Source organism: Cololabis saira, chromosome 21 (assembly GCF_033807715.1).
Source record: "Cololabis saira isolate AMF1-May2022 chromosome 21, fColSai1.1, whole genome shotgun sequence".
Taxonomy (NCBI): Eukaryota; Metazoa; Chordata; class Actinopteri; order Beloniformes; family Belonidae; genus Cololabis; species Cololabis saira.
In genome coordinates, this window is record NC_084607.1 from 22937420 (window position 1) to 22959922 (window position 22503).

The 22503-nt window shown below is 38.8% G+C and overlaps 2 protein-coding genes across 4 annotated transcripts in view; one reads left to right on the forward strand and one right to left on the reverse strand.

Annotated features, from left to right (window-relative positions):
• The window catches only part of LOC133422068 (protein phosphatase 1 regulatory subunit 29), a 116466-nt gene extending 107515 nt beyond the window's left edge, over positions 1–8951 (reverse strand). The window contains exon 1 of one of the 2 annotated variants that reach the window (XM_061711966.1): positions 8844–8951. The gene's annotated coding sequence lies outside the window, so the exon portion shown is untranslated. The remainder of the gene's footprint in view (positions 1–8843) is intronic. The other variant, XM_061711967.1, reaches the window with a different exon arrangement.
• The window catches only part of gtf2f1 (general transcription factor IIF, polypeptide 1), a 176430-nt gene that overhangs the window by 149547 nt on the left and 4380 nt on the right, over positions 1–22503 (forward strand). The window contains exons 1-7 of one of the 2 annotated variants that reach the window (XM_061711114.1): positions 18586–18743; positions 19779–19849; positions 20214–20260; positions 21081–21153; positions 21391–21587; positions 21889–22059; positions 22152–22357. In XM_061711114.1, the coding sequence (XP_061567098.1) occupies positions 19838–19849; positions 20214–20260; positions 21081–21153; positions 21391–21587; positions 21889–22059; positions 22152–22357 (706 nt within the window). In that variant the 5' untranslated portion in view covers positions 18586–18743; positions 19779–19837. Of the gene's footprint in view, positions 1–18585; positions 18744–19776; positions 19850–20213; positions 20261–21080; positions 21154–21390; positions 21588–21888; positions 22060–22151; positions 22358–22503 lie in introns of those variants that run through there. The other variant, XM_061711115.1, reaches the window with a different exon arrangement.

Consider the following 22503-nt stretch of genomic DNA (forward strand, 5'->3'; position numbering starts at 1 on the left):
GGTGGTGGAAGATACTTTCTTTTGTTGAGTAATTGATGGCTATTTTTGACTCAGATTTGTGGATTTATTTCAGTTTTAAGTTTTTTATTTAATATTTATTTATTTAAAGTTGACTTTTTTTATTTTATTTGACTCATGTAGTCAAACTACTGTATCTATATATACAGTACATTTGTTATTATTGATAAAGGTTGTCAAGTTAAATGGCATGTTGTTATACGGTCATTTTGTACCTATGCTACATTTGGGATGGTGAGGGGTGTGAGGGTGTGGGGCGGGGGGGATTCCAAATAACATTTAGCCTAGGGCCCCAATTTAGCCAGTTTGGTTAATTTAAAGAGTGTCAGCTACTCTTGCCTCCCAGTCCAAATGGTCCAAAACCATGTTTCCCTCGCCCGGTCGTCCTTACTTCACTTAAATTCTGTAAGTGTCCGGTACCCTTCCCATTAAGAACCACATTCACGGGTACAAAACATACCAATGTAAGAAAACATTTCAACAAACCAATTGCAACCGTGCAGGGGTACATGAGCGTCCAAGAGCCACTTTTAAAAACAACCAAGATAGCTGCAGAATTGTTAATAACAATTTGGATCAACGTGTTTTTACTGTAAAACTGACAACAGCCTTTCACCAGCTCCGCTGCACGCCATTTTGTATTGTATTGTTTATATAAGTTTGATTGTTGCTCTGATTGTCACTTCTTTTTGTCTATTAGTTATATACATTTCCCTCCTGTCTCCAGAGGGAGTGTTTTCTATGTATGTTGCTACTGCCTCTGAAAATCAAAACTGAATCGAGAGGAACCAAATATCAAAGAGGAAAAGAACCATGAGGCCCAGCCAGGCTGTTGTTTCCCATGTGTTTCCCATATTTCACTTGTGGTTTTGATGTATGAAATTAAATTACATTTCAAACATACAAAATCAGATGCACATGAAGTTGAATGTTTTTGCAATCAGGAAATTAATGCTTTTCTTAATTTTCTTTTTTCAGTAAGGGTCAGACTTTTCAATGTATTGAGAATATAGAGTAACAACCCCAGACATGTATCGGAGGGATCTGTTATCATAGTAAATGTTAGCGTTCATGTAAAACTTTGGTTTGTTACTAACATCTGAACAACCTGCAGGACTTGCAGAACATCCTTTGGACAGATGAGACCTAAGTTCAGATATTTGATCATAATGTACGGTATCATGCTTTCCAGACTGTAATCTGAGTGTGTTAGCACAAGCACATCATACAACTGTCAAGCATGGTGGTGGAAGGGTGATGATTTTTGAGCTACTTTTCCAAACACAGGACTTAGACCCCTAACAGTCACCGATTCAAGCATGAACTCCAAGGTGTTTTACAATTTGAGTCTTTTCAAAAGCGAGGCCAACTGTTTGACTGATTCCAGGCCTCAGCCTGATTAAAATGTGTGTCAGGACTTTGAGATAACTGTATATACACAAACCTCAGTGAACTGAATTTACATTAAGAAAGTTGAGTAAAAACAATGTGACGGACTGATAAAGCCATTAAAAAATGATTATGATGAAAATGACTTTATGAGCACCTCTGCACCACCCATAATAATATTTTTTTTTAAATAACATTTTTCAGACAAATACAATCACAATGTATCCATATTGAAAAAAATGGTTGCCATGTGTTTAATGTGCTATAGACACTTCAAATTAAAAAAATAAAACTTTTTTGTGTCATTCATATTTCAGGTTTTACAGGGTTAACACATGGAGTATATTGGGTTTTCCATGAATTACTGAATTTCAGCTTAGTCTTTGTTAAATGAATCATGGCACAGTTTAATATGCCATATGTTCCTGTTCAGCTGAGGTTGTGTTGACTTAATTTTAAAACCTTAATTACAGTCTGACACCCTGAGTTGCCAGGTATTAATTTTGAGGCCTAACAATCCAGCATGGAAAAAAGCAGGCTTTGTTGACAAGGCTCTGACCTCATCACTTCTGGCACAGAGAGATCGTGCAGTCATTATATCATACCCTCACACAAGCCTGCAGGTGGATGACAAGGTGCTGGTTGGACCTGGCAGGCAGAGACACAGAAGTGCAAAACAGCAGCAACGCTGGCAGACCAGGACAGAGATGAAGGTTTTGCAGTTTAAAGGATTCTCCACATTCAAAAGATAGTCAAAGATGTGGATATCATGTCAAGATATCATTAGATTTAATGGTATTCCCAATCCCTAACAGCGATATTAGGAAAGGCAGGAAACCTAAATCTTATGTCATTTTATAGAGAATTTAGTTGTGAATCTACACTTTATAAATGATTCAGCGTGTATGTCTGTGTGTGTAATTTATTCTTGAGTCAAAAAAAGTACTTGCATATTTGTCTGTCCTAGAGGGAAACATGTCCGTCCGTTCACACATAAAATATCTCACATTGTAGGAGTTTGTCACGACAGATGAACCAAATTCTTCCCTCAGAGTGACATCCACCCTCTTTCCTTTAAACAGCTACTCCCTGTCAAAAGACATTTTGTCAATGTCGAGCCTCATAGCTCAATTTTGTCACTCCACTTGTCAAAAAAAGCCCTTAGTTCTGAATCTAGTAACATCCTTGGATAAGCTGGCTTGAAAGTGTTGTGGGTTTATTTATTTAATGTAAGTCCCCCAATTATTCAAACCCTACTCCCTTTCCATGGATCTACGTGTGGCTGTAAACAAATAAGAAAGATCACCTATGATCAATAAGTTTATATTAAAAGAAGTGTTTTCAAGACAGAGTGAAGCAGGACGCAGGTAGTGCACTTGGGGTTTCCTGTCAGTTTGTAGCATGACGCTTCAAACTCAGTATTGTACTGTATTTCTTTCTTCTTCCTGTTCTCGTACAACCTCTGCCTGTCTAAGATCTTTGCTTTCATTTCAGATCTCATCCTCTCATGTGCAGAGAAACAAAGGTCTGCCTGCCTCAACACATTCACGCCCCGCAGAGATGCAGTTAATGCAGCTACATCGAGATCCCTCAAAACTGTCAGTGGTGTTACATTTCTGAAACCTTGTCACCAAATAAGTGTCTATCATGTCTTTTAGTTTCTTGCCCAAAGGGACCTCCCACAACTTCCTGGCAGTAATAAAGTGACAGTTGTTGTGAAACATGACTGTCGTATTGATTGCACAGAGCACTCCAACAGCTGGTAGGCTGAAAGAGAGCACAGTGTGCCATGGCCAAGAATGCAATGTAGAGGAGTGAGCAAGTGTGAACGTCTCCCATGGGTTATCCCTCTCAGGATCTCTGCATAATCCCTGCTGATGGATGCAGAAATCGATTTGGAGGGTGTGTCATGCAAACAGAGGCCAGGAGGGGTGGAGCTGCTGGGGTGGGCTCCCGATCGGAGATTACCAATTATGCACCAACAGGCTGACAGTCCTGAATACCTGGAATATATATTTTATGCAGCATTATTATGGGCACACAGCGTATGCCTAGTAAATTAAATCTAGGGAGGCTTTATCCAGAAATTCACTTGACCAGAAGTTTATATTTTCACAATTTAGTGGACTTAAAGGAGCTTGAGGCAGGATTTATGAAAAAAATGTGTATACATTTTAAGTTTTCTAGTAATAATGTCAGATGAAGCGTTCCAAACCCAAAAGAATGAGCCCTCTAGTGTATCTCTCCATTGCCTTGAACAGGCTGTGTGCTTTAAAATGTGCTGCAATTCGGGCCCAAATTTCCCGCGCTGGGCTGCGGATGTGACGTCACATGACGCTGCATGCGCGTTCTCCCCTGTATATATGTTTATGGTTCTCCCGTGCCGGCTTCACTGTTGGCTGCAGTACCCCCGACGGCCGTCGTGGTGAAGGGTGGCGCTAGAGAGTCTCATTTCTTAAAAGGAGCCTCATGCTCCTTTAAGTGGTACGAGACAGTACCACTGTTAACAAGCATGAAGTAGGAGTGAATGAATAAAAACATGATAAATGTATGCATCAGAACTTATTATACATAAACTGCTCTTAAGGTTTTTACATTGGATAAATACAACCTTAGATTAACAACAATATATGATAGTTTACATTGTGTCATCATCTATTCAACAGTAAACTAAGCCGGAAGTGTGCAGAAGAAGTGTGTGGAAACTTAAGCACACCATGTCTCCATAAGAAGTAAGTAAGTGGTTCACATGCTGCTAATCAAATGCATTTGATTAATTGAGTATCAGTAAGAATCGGTACCACAACTACAAGAATTCTGGGACAATGTCCTTAGCACAAATGGGACATAGCACTTGACTTTGGCAAAAACCAATCACAGCATGTCATTGTAAACACTTCATGAGAACTATCAAGTGCGTTGATGAAGGAGTAGTTATGTGGGTTTGTTTTGAAAGCCACAGGACCTGAGCATTTTAATCAGCCATAAACTCCTCTGTATAGGAAAGTATTCTGGAGTCAACTGTGATGCATTCTCCTCAACGATCAAACTTAAGCTGAAATTGGGTCGTGCATCACGATGCTGATGCCAAACACAAAACAAAACTCACAATGGAAGGAAAGAATCAAAAGTGTTGCAATGACCCAGTGAAACCAAGGTTGCACCAGTCCAATCGTAAAATGGCTTGAGTGATATATATAACAAAATCATGTGGACAATGCAAAGTACCATATGACTGCTTCCATTGGATATAAATGGGTGACTTGCAGTCAGGTGCTGTTAATCATCAGCGCTTGATGAGTTGGTCAACAGCAGGCATGTAGACGTCTTTAAAAGAAGTTTGTCTGGGCCATTCAGGTTTGTGTTAATACATGACAAGAGGGAAAGACATAAGGAATGGTCTAAGAGAAGCCATTTTCATGTCACATAAGTCTGGAAAACACTATAAAACCATTTAAAACCAAATGGTATTTCAATGTTTTACACTGGCAAAGATTATTCACAAGTGGAAAGCATTCAAGACAGTCGTCAACATTCTGGGGAGTGGATGTCTCACACGAACTACAAGCCTCGCTGAGAATGTTAAATGCTGTGACAGCAAAAGAAGACCGGACAAGTATGGTTGGAGAGGCTCCAAGAGAAAACCATCATCTGTCTGAAAAGAACAAAAGGGCACAACTGAGGTTTTCAAAATGCCATCTGAAAGAAAAGTTTGAAAAAACACACACAGCAAACATATCTGGAACTGTCCAAGATGGGCATGTGTAAAAACCACACACTGTATGTCTGTAAAATTATGTCATACCCACTACCAAGCACAGCTGTGCAGGGCTGATGATTTGTGGATGTTTTGCAGCTAGACCCCTTGTAGTCATTGAATCAACCATTAACTTATATGTGAGACTTTTCTAGAAACAAATGCGAGGCCATCTGTCCGACAACTCAAGCTTGGAGAAAACTGGGTCATGCAAGAGGACAGCAATCCACAGCACACCAGCAACTCTACATCAGAATTGCTAACAATAGAAGGAAATAATTAAGATTTTAGAAACCACACACTTGCAATGCTGGGCAGGACCTTGAATTAAATAAAGTCAATGGTATGAAGAAGAATCCACCAGAATTCATCCACACTGATGTTTGAGCGAGACTGATAAATTTATACTTTCAGTTATTGCTGCCTTATTTGGATCTACAACCATCTGAACGATGGGTGCACTTATGCCCAGATTATTATTCTTTTCTCATTATTATTTTCTCTTTGACTTTCATCTTGCACAGTTTTGAAAAAGTATGGTGTTGTTTGTCTACAGTTGACTTTGGTTTTGTTTTTACACACACACAAACAAACACACACACACATACACACACACACACACACACACACACACAATTAGGATTAAAGGAGGGGTATATGAGGGCATGTAATGCAAAGGAAAGATAAATAGTTAAAGATAAATTAACTTCAAAAAGTGCACATGTTGCATTGTTTCGTAATAATTATATCTATTTTTCAAAAGTTGTAGGTGAGAACATAAAAAATTATATATCAATATCTGCTATTTGTAATCAACCTGTTTATTCACCATGAATCTTTGTGTGATGGAATTAAATTCACCGAAGCCCAAATTGTAGTTAATATTATCTGTATTTGTTCACCATTGGCATTATCATCATTGTTTTCCCCATGACTTTGCCACATCAATTTGCACTGTTTCCACACAAACACAAGTAACCAGGAGGAAAATTGGACTTTATATTATAGCATTCATCCGATCGTAAGATGAACCCAAACAGACATCACTATGGATGCCCTGAATTATGGCCCACACGGTTCAATAGTTTTTGGATTAAATAAAGATTACATAGCAACAAGGCACTGGCTTTAGCTGGTAGGTGGTCGTTATTTAGGTCCCACAAGCCTGCGTCCCATACTGATTACTTCTCCCTTTTTCCAGATATGTGATTGCAATTGATTGGAGACTCATCATTCCCCTAGGGGGGGGAAACATCAGAAAATTATGGCACAAATAAAAGCAGTGGGTGGATGGAATATGAAACAATATGAGGAAGCAAAATGGGTGTAATGAGATAAGTAAATTATTTAGGTCATATAGTTTGACATGCAACTCTGATGCATATGAGGCCTGGAATCAATGTGGTCCACCGTCCAATGGACATCAGGATTGAGAATGGCAGAGGATTTCCTCATTGATTGTAGTAAAAGCTAATTTACTACAAGAGAGGGAATCCACTTAATTAGCAAACTGATACGCCTCTCAGTTATTTTTTTAGTACTGTCAGAAGGAGCACTTATTAGCTATTGATCTTCCAGGCTATGTAACTATATGAACTTGTGGGCGTTATGTACAAAGACAAAAACTGCAGAAGCTCTCTTGCTCTGATAGTGTTTTCCTTTAGGACCCTCTGATGAACAAAAGCAGTAAAACTGCAGCTAAATTCTGCAAACAGGTCCTGTTCAAGCACACCATTTGGTCCACACCTATGGAGCCCATGGCCGTGGTTGCGCTCTGCACAGTCTCCTGCATTTTGAAACTCGAGTAGCCTAGGCAGTAGTCGAGTTGAGGGGGGATGAGGGGGGATGGCATCCCCCCTGAAATAAAAACAGTCAAAATCATCCCCCCTGTAAAACTGCCATCCCCCCTTTCCATCCCTTATGTCATTTCATCAATGAATGTGGTTTTACTGCTATTTCAACATTTAGAGTCATCACCAGAAAAATAACACCAGAAAATTTTGACAATTTTCACCTGTTTCAGGTAAATTTTCACTTGAAATAAGTAGAAAAATCTGCCAGTGGGACAAGATTTAACTTCTTATTACAAGCAAAAAAATCTTGTTCCACTGGCAGATTTTTCTACTTATTTCAAGTGAAAATCTACTTGAAACAGGTGAAAATTGTTGTTTTTTTCCAGTGATTAGATTTTTTTTACTAAAATGAGACATTTTAACTAGAAATAAGACAAATATTCTTGTTAAGATTTTGAGTTTTTGCAGTGATCCATTTTACTTATCCTGTGAAGGACAGAGTCATATTGATAAGTTCAGAAAAGTGTTTTTTATTGTTGTGTTTTGATGTATTTGATGTAAGCCCAGTGGATATTTAAAGCTTACAGAAGGCTGCATTTAACTGCTGCTATGTCATTCCTGCAGTATTTCTGCAGGTGTTTTGGTCAGTGCTATTATTTGTAATATATTATATTATTTATAATCAGCACAAATGATCTGTCCCCATATGATAAAATCCACCATCCCCCCTGATTTTTTTTTACAACTCGAGTACTGAGCCTAGGTGTTGACGGAGGCGCACAGCATCCGCTGTCAACAGATGCTCCTATCACCGTGGTAGTGACAGATCATTTTCAAAACGCTGTTTCCTGTTGCTGTGCCTATATCCCGTGCCTGGCAGTCCACAATGTGTGGGCGTATGGATATGTGTGGTCCATCGGTCAGGAGTCAAGCCTAAATTATGGTCCCGCGTTAAATCGACGCAGAGCCTACGCCGTAGGGTACGGCGTAGCGTACGCTGTACGGGCGCGTCGCCGCGTAGCCTACGCCGTAGCCTCTGCGTCGGTGTAACGCGGAACCATACATCAGCCCTCAGACACTGTTGCTGATGCTGGCATGAGCTCTCTCTCTATCTATCTCTCTCTCTCTCCCTCCCTCTTTCAAACACACACGCACACGTATCAAGATCCAAACCACCGACACAAACACGTACACACATACACGCATTTTCCCCCAGTAACTCATACGGCTGCTTGAGAATTAGAGGCAGGTATAACTCCAAGCCTCTCATTTGCAGGTAGGAGCCTATAAAGTGCTGGAAAGCTGGAGCATTTTCACCCTAGAAAAACACAAGCCCGAACACGCGCGCGCGCACGCAGCACCAGTTCTGATCCCCGCGTGATTCCTCCCTCGATACTAAATCCCTGCTCGCACATCTGTCTCTGCCCGGCCATCCTATCTCCGCACAATCCCGCGTCAACAGCAACCTGCAGCTTCATGTGACACTTTCAATCTGTGGCCAACACATTTAATCACTTCTGCCACAGCGTTTTGACCACGAACGTGCAGGAACCACGCCGTGTGAAATCAAATTTCCGCACACATTTTTTAATTTTTAATTTTTTTTTTTTTTTTTTACTATCACAAGTGTGAAATAAAGCGGACCGTGTTAAGACCGACACGGGGAAAAGCGTGATTTATTGCTCTGGTAAAAAAAAAAAAAAAAAAAATCAACCCTGCGAGGTTCTGTTGCACCACTGAGTCTGTATAGGGCAGGTGCGTTCTCGCCCAGCCGTCGCTTTTTATCCGCTGCATATAATAAATCATAGCGCGACTACATTCAAGAGAGAATAAACAAATAACTGTTCAATCTTCAACTATAGACAAAAGGTTTTTTTGTACAGTACCTTTGACTTATTTCGCTTCCAGATGATGCGTCCACCGGTTGGAGCAAAGAGAGAGATGCTCTTTTTTTCTTTTCTTTTTTTTTTCATCCAACGTTGCAGGCTCAGCACCACGGCGGGAGAGAATGACTGAGAGAGAGGGAGAGTCACAGAGGAAGAGAGGGAGAGGGAGAGGGAGGTTGAGGATGCATGAACCTCTGCTTAGAGTAATATACTTTAACTGCAATGAGCATCCCCCTCTGCAACCGGCTTCTTTTGTCAGTTGAAAGAAAACCTGCAGACACACTTGAACTACCTGTTAACAGGTGTGGTTTTATGAAATGGGGAATTGGTGTTGCTGCACTGAATAAAACATGGAATTGGCATATGATGTCAAGCATACATTGTGTGGGAGTTAGAGAGGAACGTACACTGCTCAACAGAGATTTTTAAACTCTATAGGCAATTCCTCCTTTCTTAAGACAAGGAAACATAAACACGCCCAAATGTTTGAGGGAGTCTTAGTCAAATCTTTATTAACGGTCTCGCCATAAGAAATGGGGAGATACAGACTTAGCTAAAAGACTACTAGGAACAGAAGTACCTTGTTCTGTAATATGAACAGTTCTTGACAGTTGTTAATTATTCAGCACTGAAACATGAATGCTAAAAGCAACAGCCAGCAAAAGTACAAAAAAATGAATCGTGGTGTTTTTCTCTGTTACAATGAAGAAAGCCAGAATAGAAGAGCAATACATGACAGTTTATTCCAAGAATACGTTAAAAGAAGTTTTGTTGCATCTGCTACTGACAATACAACTTTTATGATGTAGTCAAATGGTCACTGTGTTTCGATCACATGCAATAGCCCAGCCAGCATTTGTGTGTGGTTAAAAGTGAGCTGCAAGCTAAATCCTTAGCGGGTTTGTCTGCAGGTTTCATGGCAACCCTGTATGTGTTTTACCTACAGACTCTGACTGGAATCAACATGGTTTTCACTAACCAGGCCATAATACATGCCATTTGCCCATTTCAAGTCCAAGCTCACTTTTGTATCCAAATAGCTCACTTTTAACCCAGATGGGATCCACAAGTCCCATCCGATTGGGTAGTGGACTATATCTAATCAAAATAAATTGAAGAATAACTTCCACTGGGCAGATCACAGGATTTGCAGTGTCGCTGACCATGTTTATGAGTTTTGGGTACGCAATATGTCTTAGATAATTGTAGGTAACAGATTGAAAATGTTTAGTTTCTTCCCAAGTAAATAGCTCAAGGAAGAGTTTATTTTTTCATTTAAATCCAATGTTCTATTAGAGCATTGTCACAACAAACAAAGTTTATTGCGACATGCAGTCACAACATGGTCTTGGGAAAGCGGTGCCACAGCTCTAAGTGTGCTTGCTATAATTATTTCAGGCAACCAAAATTGAAAACACTTGAAGTGCTTTTCAAGAGTTGTCCATATCAGCTGGCTAATGAACCACTACAGACGGCATTTGATGGATCGCAAGGCAAACAATTCAGCTGTAAGGCTTAGTGACACGTGAAAAAACAATTCCATACACAAGTAAATGAAAATCACAATAGGAGCAGAATTTCATTGGGTAATTTTGGAGGCAGTTCATGCTCAAAGGAGCAAAGAGATCGTAATGAACCTGGCTTCTGATGACAAGAGTGCAGAGAAAAGTAAATGTCATATTCGTTGGTTATGACATGAAGTTTGGACATCTATTTATAAGTAAAAACTAGGCCTGTTCAGAGCTCTTAATGCCTTAGAGGACCTGTTGCTTTGTTATGTCCGCTGTATTAGTACTAAGCCCTGAATGTGCTTTTAATGGAGTGTATCACACTTTCCAGATAGTGTTGACAGCGTGCTACGGCAGCGACTGCATAGTGAGTATTGTTTGATAGAGTTTCAAATGCGTTCTAGATAGTCTTCAAAGTTGTGCCTGTATTTTTCATTTTTAAGATGTTGCAAGGATTGGTGTGAGGTTTGATAAGTGGGCCAGTCTGTTGCAGAGCAGCTTTGATGATGAGGCTCACAGTTTTGTTTGTTTTGCTGAAAGACTCACTCTGTTAGTAACTCCTTACTTTCCAGTCATGTTTTATATCTAACCATATGTTAGCCTAGTTTTGTTGCCCCTTTCCCAAATTATCTGAATAGATGCTTTACAATGATGTGGGTTGAGATGCATATTTTTGAACAGTGTGTCACTCAAGCTGTTGGAAAACCCAGATGCGACACACACAGAAAGGCCCTGATGATGTTTTGCATGTGTGGACAGCAGGGAGGACAAATCTGCCTGTTTCTCATGGAGAAAGTGTTGAAGGTGTGATCATACTCAATTAGCACCCTACCCCTCCTCATTACTCACTTGTTATTTATTTATTTATTTGTCAATGTCTTTCACACTCACAAAAGCAAGCGCACAAAGACACATGCAGACACACGTGTGTGCTTCAGTTCATTAACCAGCTCTCTCTCAATCTCTGTCTTTTTTCTCAATCACAAGAGGATCATTAGTTTAGACTGCTGTGGTTCTGGGTTTTATTAATATTTTTCTCTATGCCAGAGCCTGCAGAGTTAAGAAATACCGCAGTGGCTTAAGCCATCAGTCTATTGCCTGGAGCATATTTAGTCACGTATGGTGAACTAGTCTCTCCAGGTGGTTCTATGTGTGGTGGACAACATTGTAAGCAGGGGGTGGAGAAGCTCTGCCATTATGTCCTTAATGGTCAATGCGGATTCATGTGTACGTGTGTGAAAACTCTTTGAAAAAATGTTGCAGCTACTTGATAGTCTTACCTTCAAAAGATGTGACTGACAAAAAACACTACAGTGAAGTCTACACTTTTCTGTTTGCTCAGTTCAAAACCTTTAATTTCCCAAGACTGAATGTATTACCTACACGAAATTACTAGAGGGGAACAAAATGAAGTGAAGAAAATGTTTCAACTCTGCTGAAGACCTTTTACCCATCTTTACTTTTGCATATCTGATCCAGTTAACAGTTTTTGAACTAATGCAAGGTTATACTGCGACAGCTGTGTGTTTAAAGGCGCTTTTCAAATAAAGCTTGGCTTCATGAGCATACTGTCACATTAAACTGTTTAATGGTGGAATAAACAATAATAGCCTCCTTGTATATCAATTACACTCTCAATTACAATAAAATCACAAGTAGAATTATCATACCTCACCGTTTTAATCTGAAACAAACCTCAACTTTAAATTATGCTTTATTTATTGTACCTTTGAAATTAGAACATGTAAGTCTTATTTTTTATTTGCTTTTTTAAACAGCAAATTTTCATTAACAGCAATTAAATACACATATTTAGCCTTGACTTTATGATGACAGGAAACATGATGAAACACTGCCCATCTTGTCACAGTGCAATGTCCTGCTATAAAACACTGGCACTAGAAACTTACCTAAAATTAACATTCAGGCTCATCACACCCCAACGTGTTAATGTCTTTCCCCTTCACTCCCTCAGGAGTGCAGCAAGGGGATCTTCAACAGATGTTTTTGGAAGTGTTCAACGAACCCAACAAAAGGGCCGGTGCGGTTTAAGGTACTGGTTTATGCATAACTATGACACGATATTTGACACATGTGTTACCTATTAGTTGGCCGTTGTGTTGCTTCAGCTTTCCTATCTCCAGTGGGGGCTGAAACAACCTAGATGAGTTCACTGCATGACTCACTCAAACGTCAAGCCGAGTCAAGACGTGTTGTACTACAATCGTAGGGTGTTTTGACAAATGGCATGTCACAGATATTTCATCCGGACCGTAGGAAATTGTGACAACTTGTGGAAAGAAACTATGTCTCCCTTAAAGCCTTAATTGTCCTTGCCTCTAAATAGACCTGAGAAGTATTCACCTGGTATCTTCCAAGCACTGAGATAAAAATAGAGCCCTGCTAATGATTCCCAGGTCAAAATCTATGGCAAGAGGGAGTGAAGCTTTTGATATTCAAGCCACAACTTTGTGGAATTCTTTGCTAACTTATTCAGGCACACTACAGTATGTCTACTTTCAAATTCTTTTGTTGTTCCTCTTTGTGAAAGCCTTTGGGAATGGCAGATATTTCAAATATACAGTCTTATGTTATTTCCTTGAACTAGTCTGAAAAATAAAATAAAGCTCTAAAACTTTTGAGGGTAATCAGTTAGATTTTCAAATCTATGCACTAAGAAAAGTTACAGTCAAAATGTTAAAGTTAATTAATTAACCAATTTGGATTATGTTATATGATTTGCCTTAAGATTGATCTTCAATGAGACTGCAAAAAATCTTGGAACACTACAACATTGTCAGTTTTTTTAATAATAGCGTTGGATGAGCCCCACACCAATCAGAAAATGGTTATTATGTGAGTGTGGTGACCTTCTGATTCTAGAGATACAAAAACAAAGACGGGAAAAGACAATTAACCACAACAGATAAACCTGGACTAGATCGAATAAAGACTCCGGAACAGGTAAAAGGGGAGAAATAAAATGAAAAGCTTTTCATCTTTTATCACAGCTGCATGGCTTCCTCGAAGAAGAGAAGTATAAAAGCTGCTGTACTGTGCACAGTGGTGAATAACAACCCAGTCTTGCTATTCACTGAACTTGTTTCATAAAAAAATGTAAGGAATCCCATGGTTTCTCGTGAATGGTGGAACGAGAATGAAGCCTTCTGCCACAATTTCAAGGAGAAGCCATGTGGAAATTTTCAAAATGAATAAGAAGGCCGTGGTGAGTGGGTTTCGCTGACTAGACTTGTTCAAAATAATTGCTTTAGCCTTTCGTTATCTAAATGAATTTAATGTTATTTAAAAGTCTTGTCAACCCATTTGATTCTAATGTTTTAGACATCATGGCACAATGAAAATCACTTGGTCCTTATTAGGTCTTAAAATTACATTAATAAAATCTCAGAAGAACAGTAAAACATCCCATTAGACAATGGCAATATTTATCAAAGAACCACTAACATACAGATTCACTTATGGCTTAGTTTGTAAAACCATCTTTAGCACCAATATTCCAAAGTACTCGTTTTCTCTCTGAAGTTATCAGTCTCATATCAACTGGAGGGAATTTTTTGGCTCACATTTTTAGAGCGTTTCCTCAGTTCATCGAGATTGGGCTGGTATTTGTTTATGCACAGCTTTTTATGGAGTTGGAGTTGAGGGTTAGCAAGAGTAGACCTTTGCAGCATATTCTTTTCTGTCACAGCCATTCTGTTGTTGGTGTGCTTGAGCTCATTGACCTCTTACATAACCCAAACTTTAACGGTTGGACAGATGGCCTCTAAAATGTTCTGGTGCACAAGTAAGTTTATGGTGAATTCATTAACTCTGAAGTACATTGGTCCTGTGGTTATAAAACAAACCCAAATCATCTCTGTTCCACCACTGTGCTTGACAGATGAGGTGATTGAGGTAATTGCGCTGCTGTGCTGCGATTGATTTTAATCAAAGAAGACAAACTGTGTATTATAGCAGAACATCTTCAATTCTTCAATTTGTCCAGAGAACATTATTCCAGAAATCTTGTGGTTTGATTAGATACACCTTTGCAAATGAAGACTCAGCTTCTTCTATTTTAGAGATCAGCTTTCTCGTGGCAGCCTTTGGACACAAGCCACATTTGTGTAGTCTTTTTCTGATTGCACTTTCATTAACATTAACATTTATATGGTAACTGAAGCCTGTAGGGTCTGAGTTGTAACTCAAGTGTTTTACTTTTTTTGTTGCAATTTCTCACAGTGTTGCACTTTGAGCGTTGCACAGTCTGACCTGGACCTGGACCGTGGACAATGTTTATGTTTTCACATCAGCTGTCACAGTTACTCTCCTGCACCTGTCACCTTTTTTTTTTGTTTAAGCACTCCTGACCTTTTGGCTGATGTCTACATGGTCCGACAAACCCCGACGCATACTCAAAATTCTCTGTTCAGATTGCAGTATTGTTTACCAGACGTGGTATCTCGGCTTACTGGCCTCACGACTAAAGTGCCGCAAGTGTGTTTCCATGGTAACCACATATAGTATTGCGAAGAGGAGCAAAGTGAGAGGGAGAAACACACTGAAGCCGAGCACTGTAATGTCTTGTTATTTTTCTTATCTTTCCACCAGTTATTTCCTCCTCAGGTAGCTGTAGCTTAAATATTGTGTCAGAGCAATGGAGGGATGACTGCCTGCTACATTTGTTAAAGGCAGAAATTTGTTTTGACAATATTTGTATTGATGCCAGCCTGCTCACAGCCCATTGAGAGAATTGTCTGTAACATTTCCAGCTCAGCAAAGATGCCTACTTTGATTTATACTTCAAAAATGACTGGTCCAATGGCCTAATTGTCTGAGGATATTTCCAATGTTGCATCATTCACAGACACATAAGATGAAGCCTCATTGTGAGTCTTGGTGTAAGGTTGAAGGGGGGGAAAAATATAACTATTATCACTTTGACATGGTAGTTATGACCTGAATACATATGTACATGAGGAAAAGAGGGTTTTTCAAGTGTCAATGCTGGCTGTGTCATCAGCAGCCTCACGCATGAATGGAGGAGAAGGCAGAATCACCAGATTCAACTGGGATACAATCAGCACTCAGGCAGACGGAACACGGAGTTCCAGCTGATCCTGACAGAAGCCGTGCATCATTAAACAGCAATCACAAACGGGAATTAAAATGCACACATTTTCTGTCAAAAATTCCCATATATGCATGCAGACATTTTTCCGCACAAGCATTTTTGAATAATAATAGATAAAATAGATAAACTTGCTAGCTGGGATTTAGCTCATTATCCCACACAAATTAATGTGCACACTCAGTTTCATACAAACTTGATCCAGTCTTCTGGCTCTATAAATATTTGTGCGTAAAGCAAATGACTGAATTTTTATTAGTGCACTAACTTGCTTCTAAAAGGAGTGTTACTATGCAAATTAAACACAACTCAAAGAGCTTTTGCATAAAAGGAGAAACTCAGGGTAATGTGAGAGCTCAACCTCTGCTGCTCTGCTGGAATATTTATCTTGTGGGAATGAAGATAAAAACGCAAATAGTCCTGCAGCGCATACTTTCTCTTTCAGCTAACAACACTGCTTAAAAAATATAAGAACATAAATTTGCACACAGCTGCTTGTGTTGTGTGAAGAACATTGGAGGTGGAGGATGAAAGCTGTAAAATAATATGCACAGCCCTTTGGTAGCATCTAGTGGCAGTTTCTTGAAAACTACACCAGTATTAGCAAGCGTGTCTCAAACAGGGTGTGACTCTGATATTATAGTTCTTCAAGGAGCTGCCAAACAGTTATACACCGTGTATATGGTTATGTCTGTGCTGATTCGGGTGCAAAAATACCACATTACCTACTACCTTAATGTTATGTTCCACTAATCTGTGTGACAAATGTACAGTAAGGCAAATTTATGGAAAGAAGACCTAACAGTTCCATGGCCACTAGGTTGATTGTTCTGTGATGTTATAACGTGGAGTATTGAAAAGTGTCAGTGTTTTAGTCACATGACAATAAGACTTCTTTAGCAAAAAAGTCAACAAACAGAATATTTTTTCCTTTATCTATTTTTGTATTGGCATTTCTGCCCTTTAACATCACAACGTATTAAGTATAAAGCATCCTATACAAGCCTTTAGTACAGGATGCTATATGTGTGTCGACCACAAAGGGATAGCATTTATACTGGTGCTTTAAATTTCCTTGTGGTTGTGACTTTGTAATGTTATATAACTGCTTGGTGCCTTGCAATCTGAATCATAAGTTCCCTTAAAAAGCCCTGAAAGAGCATTTTCCTTTGCAATATAGTTGCCCTTCACATATGCACCAGCAAGATGTTGGGGAAAATCTGTAGAAGATCTCTTAAACCACCTTTTGTCAAACCAAATAATTGTATTTTGTTACAAATCCGCTAAAAGCTAATCCAGAAAGTTGGACAGTAAGAATTATAAAGTTGTTTAGGCCCTAAAATAGCATGTTTTACACAACTGATGGTGATAGGATTGTTGCACATTAGTGGTATGCACAGTAGTCACTGTAAAGATTGCAATAATAGGGCCTGTTTTATTGAAGATGAAGATGTACATTCTATAAAGTCAGCATCTGAAACATGCTGACATAACAAGCCATTATCTCAATTTAAAATAACATATCAGAGTAGAAATAACCACTATCACAAATGGACTGTAATCAGTCAAGTAGAGGAATGGTTTAGGCAGGATCTTTCTGAAAAGCCTCCACCTTTGAAACAGCTTGCAGTGGTGAAGGACATCCATGAGCATCCACACTTAACTGGCGACAACTTAGATGTGAAAAAGCCCTGCCATGACAAAGCACACCAGCTTCAGATGCAGAAATAGGGATTCAGCCGAGTTTTAATCTTGCTGGATAATTAAATGCAGCCACACAAAAGATAAATAATTACACGTTTTAATGTGTTGCAGGCCTGAATGCAAAACTGGATGCTTATTAACAGATGAAGCAAAGTTGATGATGATAAAAAATATGTTTGGTTTATACTGTCTACAAATAAATGAACATCAGAGTAAATGTAGGAACCATAATTGTGTGTGTGTGTGTGTGTGTGTGTGTGTGTGTGTGTGTGTGTGTGTGTGTGTGTGTGTGTGTGTGTGTGTGTGTGTGTGTGTGTGTGTGTGTGTGTGTTAATTTCTACAACTGACAACATGAATTTACTTTGATTATTTATAAAGTGTTATTCAATCTATTTTCATTAAGTTTGATTTCAAAGGTGCACATTTCACTCATCAGCAACTGAGTATTTGAAGGTAGTCAGTACAACCAAACATTTTATGACCATTAAGGATGTTTTTTTTTGTTATGAGCAGCAGCCATGTCCACAATTTGATCATTTTTCCTTTCATTATAGAGCCACCCAGTGGTGAAAATGCAGAACACAACAAATCTTTGGTACTGAAATAACTAATTCTGAGAGACCAGCCTTGTAATTTCAGTCCTTTATGTTCTCAGTTCAGGGGTCATAAAATCCTACAGTGACATGAATGCAGTTCCTAAATGTAGCAAAGCAGGAATGCAAGTTGTTAATACTTCTCTTAAACTGGTTAGCATACTTACTTCTAAATGTTTCTGGAAAGTCCTTTTCAAAACATGTCAGAAAAAAAATATAGAAAGAAATTCACATGCTCAAAAGCCCACAGGTTAACCTGATAAATTCCAATAACAGCTCAAGAACGAGTCAGTGAACTCAACACATTACTGGCTGACTCCTCCCCATACCTCCCCTATGTTGTGAACCTAAGACAAATATGGAATCTGTGGATTATGATTAATGTTGTCAGTAACCATCAAGTCATATGTCGATTTAAAAAAAGGTGAGCATTTCAAGAAAAATGTACATCTTTCAGAAGTGCGTTTTTAATATAATGACCAATGTACAGTATTTTGTGTAATACAGTAAAATTACTGCAAAGACCCATATTAGTGAATAAATCATCACTGAAGTGTGGACATTTTGTTTATCTTGCTTTTCTGCTTGCTTTTCATTTCTACAATGCATGTTTTTGCTTCGATATATTATATTGCAGGATATATACATATATTTATATATTTTATTTTTTTATTTACTTTTACTCATATAATTATTTTTTTCCCCCTATGTTGTAGTACTATGTTGATTGGAATATTCCCAGTCACCGAAACAAATGACTAGGAACTCTTTGTTGGAAGTTGAAGTTCCCTCTCGACCCTTATTAATGAATGGAACAAGTGCCCTGCGTCTCGTCTGCCGGTGCATCGGCTTGCTGTGTTTCACACATTACTATGTCAAGTTTTATATCTAATAGAGCTGGATTTAAATATTGATCTTTGTTGGATACACGAGCGAGCCCTGAAGCTGAGTGACCTGGTTTAAGGTTCGTACAAACTCCTGTCTGAAGCTGAAGCGGTTTGTTTTAAGGCTCCGGTGCTAGTTGTTGTAGCAGCGGAGCTAACGATACAAAACGATCATATTTAATTCCCCTTCGTTTCTGTTTTAATTTACAGTCATTTCACTGGAAACTCCTTAAAACTGTGCATTGCTGCTCACTAGTTTCATAATATTACGATATTGATGTATTAGTTATTTTATTTCTTAGTTTTAGCTCATTGCATGGATTTTCTAAATTACACATTTTTGTTGAAGCATGTTTTAACTCTTAAGTCAACTGAGGTTTTTAAAAGCTTTGTAAGTAAACTGACTTAAACCTAAATTCAACGTGAACTCGTTCTATTTACCTAATCTTGCTGACATTTCTTATAAAGCTAATACACATTTACATATCACAACAGATGGTATAATTAAGGCATAATTTAAATGCTTCAGAGTGAAATACTCAAGTGCTTATTTAGGTGGATACAAATGAAGCAGATCATTTTATCTCTATGCAAGTACTGTATTTTGAGGCCATAACGCCGGTGTCGTGCCAAAAAGTGATTGCCTGCTAGAATCTGATTTCTCCACTTTTTTTTTACCTGCCAAAAATTGATTGAAGGCCAAATACAATTAATGAAAGGTTGTTTCTACCTAAATATGACTTGATCTCATTCTTGAGCTTCATAATCGGAAAATCTTGTGTGAGAACTTGTGTGTCCGCTAGAAACTGAAGGGGTCGTATTTGTCTGCAAAGACTGAACTGCTGAACATCTTCATCATTTCTCCAGCGGGCTTTGAAAAAATAATTCTTATTAATATATCAACTGATACATTATGAAGTCTTGACAAGGAAATGGCTATTTTAATCCACAATGAAAAATGTTAATGTCTGGCCTCTCACCTGAAATGAGCTGGGATAGGCTCCAGCAGACCCCTGTGACCCTGCAAAGCGGGTATAGATAATGGATGGATGGATGGATGGATGGATGAAAAATGTTAATCATGCTGTGATTTTATTATTTTTCTTTTTAAATAGTGCATCTAACTTTCTTGAAACAACTGTTGAAGTGAGTAAAACTAGAGGGACCACCAACCATGACATCCCTGGTAAGTTTGCACCATATCCATCGTTCCTGTTGAACCCTTTACTCACATGCATTCAAAACCTTCAGATAAGGTTGCACAATATATTGAACATTTATTGTTACAGTAATGTCAACATCTGCAATATCAGTATAGGAAAAACAAACCCGAAGAAATATTGCAATAAAGGGTAGTTTATCTTTTTTTTAAATCACATACATCCTCTCATAGCATTTTTTTAAATGTTCTTTACCTCATTTCATTGTGGGTTGTTTTTTTTTTTACACAAAAATTAAATAAATAACCAGCTTAATTGGCTTGATCTGCACCTCTGAAACGCATATTTGTTGAGAGAAACTCCACTGAAAGAAGTCTGTTTGTCTTGCAGGGGAGCAGTAGTTCCTCCACCACAGAATACACTGTGCGCGTCCCCAAGTGAGTAACCGCAGATCATGAAATATCTATGTAGAAGTTTCTTGCTTTTATTTTTATTAGTATGCACTCCTTAAAGATCTTCCAGTGTGGGATCTACAAATCTTTTAAATGTAAAGCACTTTAGACTATGAATGTAAATATGACTTGATCTGCGTTTTGTTATGGGGAACAATCATCATCATCAGGATCGCAAAAAACGAAATATTGCAATAAGTTGTATTCTGCTACATTTATAAGTGTCACACATTAATACTTTGAATGTCAGTGGCAAACCAGACACTCAGTGCCCTGTTTTGATCTATTTTTAATCATAACTTTGAACACATCTCTCCTTATTTGGTTTTCCAAAATTTCTCAAGGGAACATGAAGGTGCTCCTCCAAAATAATTAAAATACTGTATTTCCATCCATCTTAGTCAGTAACTTTCCAATACACTGGTTGTTGCCAAGTACAAATACAACCATGTTGCTGTTGTACAAGTAATACAGTACATTTGAATTATTTTCAGTCTTTAGATAGGGTATTTGCTGACTGCTGTCTATGTTAGCAGCAAAGCAGGAAGACATAAGTATTTGTTTATATCACAGGACGTCATCATCACAGTTTTCAACAATGATATTGTGGGTTTTTTTCTTAGTGTGCTTCGTTACGCTTATGTCAATGCTGAAATTTGCAGATTATTATACTTTTTTAGTATAGATGTCAATGTCATTGTTGATCTGCACAAGTTAAGCAGGATTAGGTCATGCTTTTCCTGACACTGAGTGGGGGAAAAGTGGGTCAGATAATTAACTTCTGTTCTCTCTGTTCTACCTCTAGAAACACTAACAAGAAGTACAGTATAATGGCATTCAATGCAGGGGACAGAGTTAATTGCTCAGGCTGGACACAGGTAGGCTCGATACTTATTACTTGGTGGGGTCACAGGGGGCATGAAGAGGAAATAACAAGAATTTCCCCTTAAAAGAAAGCCCAGAGTTTTCAAAGATTGCAGTAATTCATCCATCCCTCTGTTTTCTATAGCTGCTTAATCCAATGCACAGTCACAGGGAAAACAGCAGTAGTGAAAAACTTAAGTACCATCTTAGACGTCAATATTTCTTCCATCTCCCTTTCCCTGACTTCCCAGGCCCGTATGGAAAGAGACATGAGTGCTCGGCGGATATATGGGGGGGAGGAGGAGACAACGGACGGAGGAGCAGGTAGTGAGTTTGGTAAAAAACAGCGTGAGGAAGCTCGACGGAAGAAGTATGGTATCGTGACCCGAGAGTTCAAAGCGGAAGACCAACCCTGGCTCCTTAAAGTCAATGGCAAAGCTGGCAAGAGGTGAGGGAAGAAGATGTTGCTTCTCTTAGGGTTTACTCTCATTTTTACAAACTCCAAGAGTCTTTCAGAATATAATTAAGAGTGTTCAGAGAGTGTAATTATTCATCTTTACATTTCAGTGGGTTCCTCTGTTGCGTTACTTTTCCAGTGTGGTACATAGAATATTTTTGTAATTTTTAAGAATTTTATTTAGGGAAGCTCAAAATTGTGAAATTCTAAAAGCGCTTTTGTGTATCTTCTCAATTCATCTTTTTAGACATTTTACAAGACCTTTGTCTACGTCTCTGCTTATATTTGTCAGGTTTAAAGGTGTAAAGAAGGGCGGCGTTACAGAAAATGCGTCCTACTACATTTTTACACAGTGTCCTGACGGAGCTTTTGAGGCCTTTCCTGTTAATGGGTGGTACAATTTTACACCACTGGCAAAGCACAGAACTTTGACTGCTGAAGAAGCTGAGGAAGAGTGGGGCAGGTGAGGATGGAAACAAGGAGGGATTGGTGATAAAAAGTAATTTTGAAGGAAGATCAAATGCACGTTACATCCGGCATTCTTTTCTTTTCTAGACGGAACAAGGTGGTGAACCATTTCAGCATCATGCTTCAGAGACGTCTTCGGGAGGGGGAGCGCGGCGTTGATGATGATGATGATGAGACTGAAAAGTCTGGGAAGAAGAAAAAGAAAGGGGGTGGGAAGGGAGGAGACCTGCGCATTCACGATTTGGAAGAGGACATGGCGATGAGCAGTGACAGTGACAGCAGCATGGGGGACGGTAAGGAGAGAGAAACAGGAGGCTCAATTCAGCCACTTCACAAGACTGGCTTAAAGCACTCATAGTACCTTTTTAAACTTTAATTTCTAAAGTGTTTCCTTTTTTCATTTAATTTTCTTTTGTCAGCCTCTTGAACTTTCTCATTT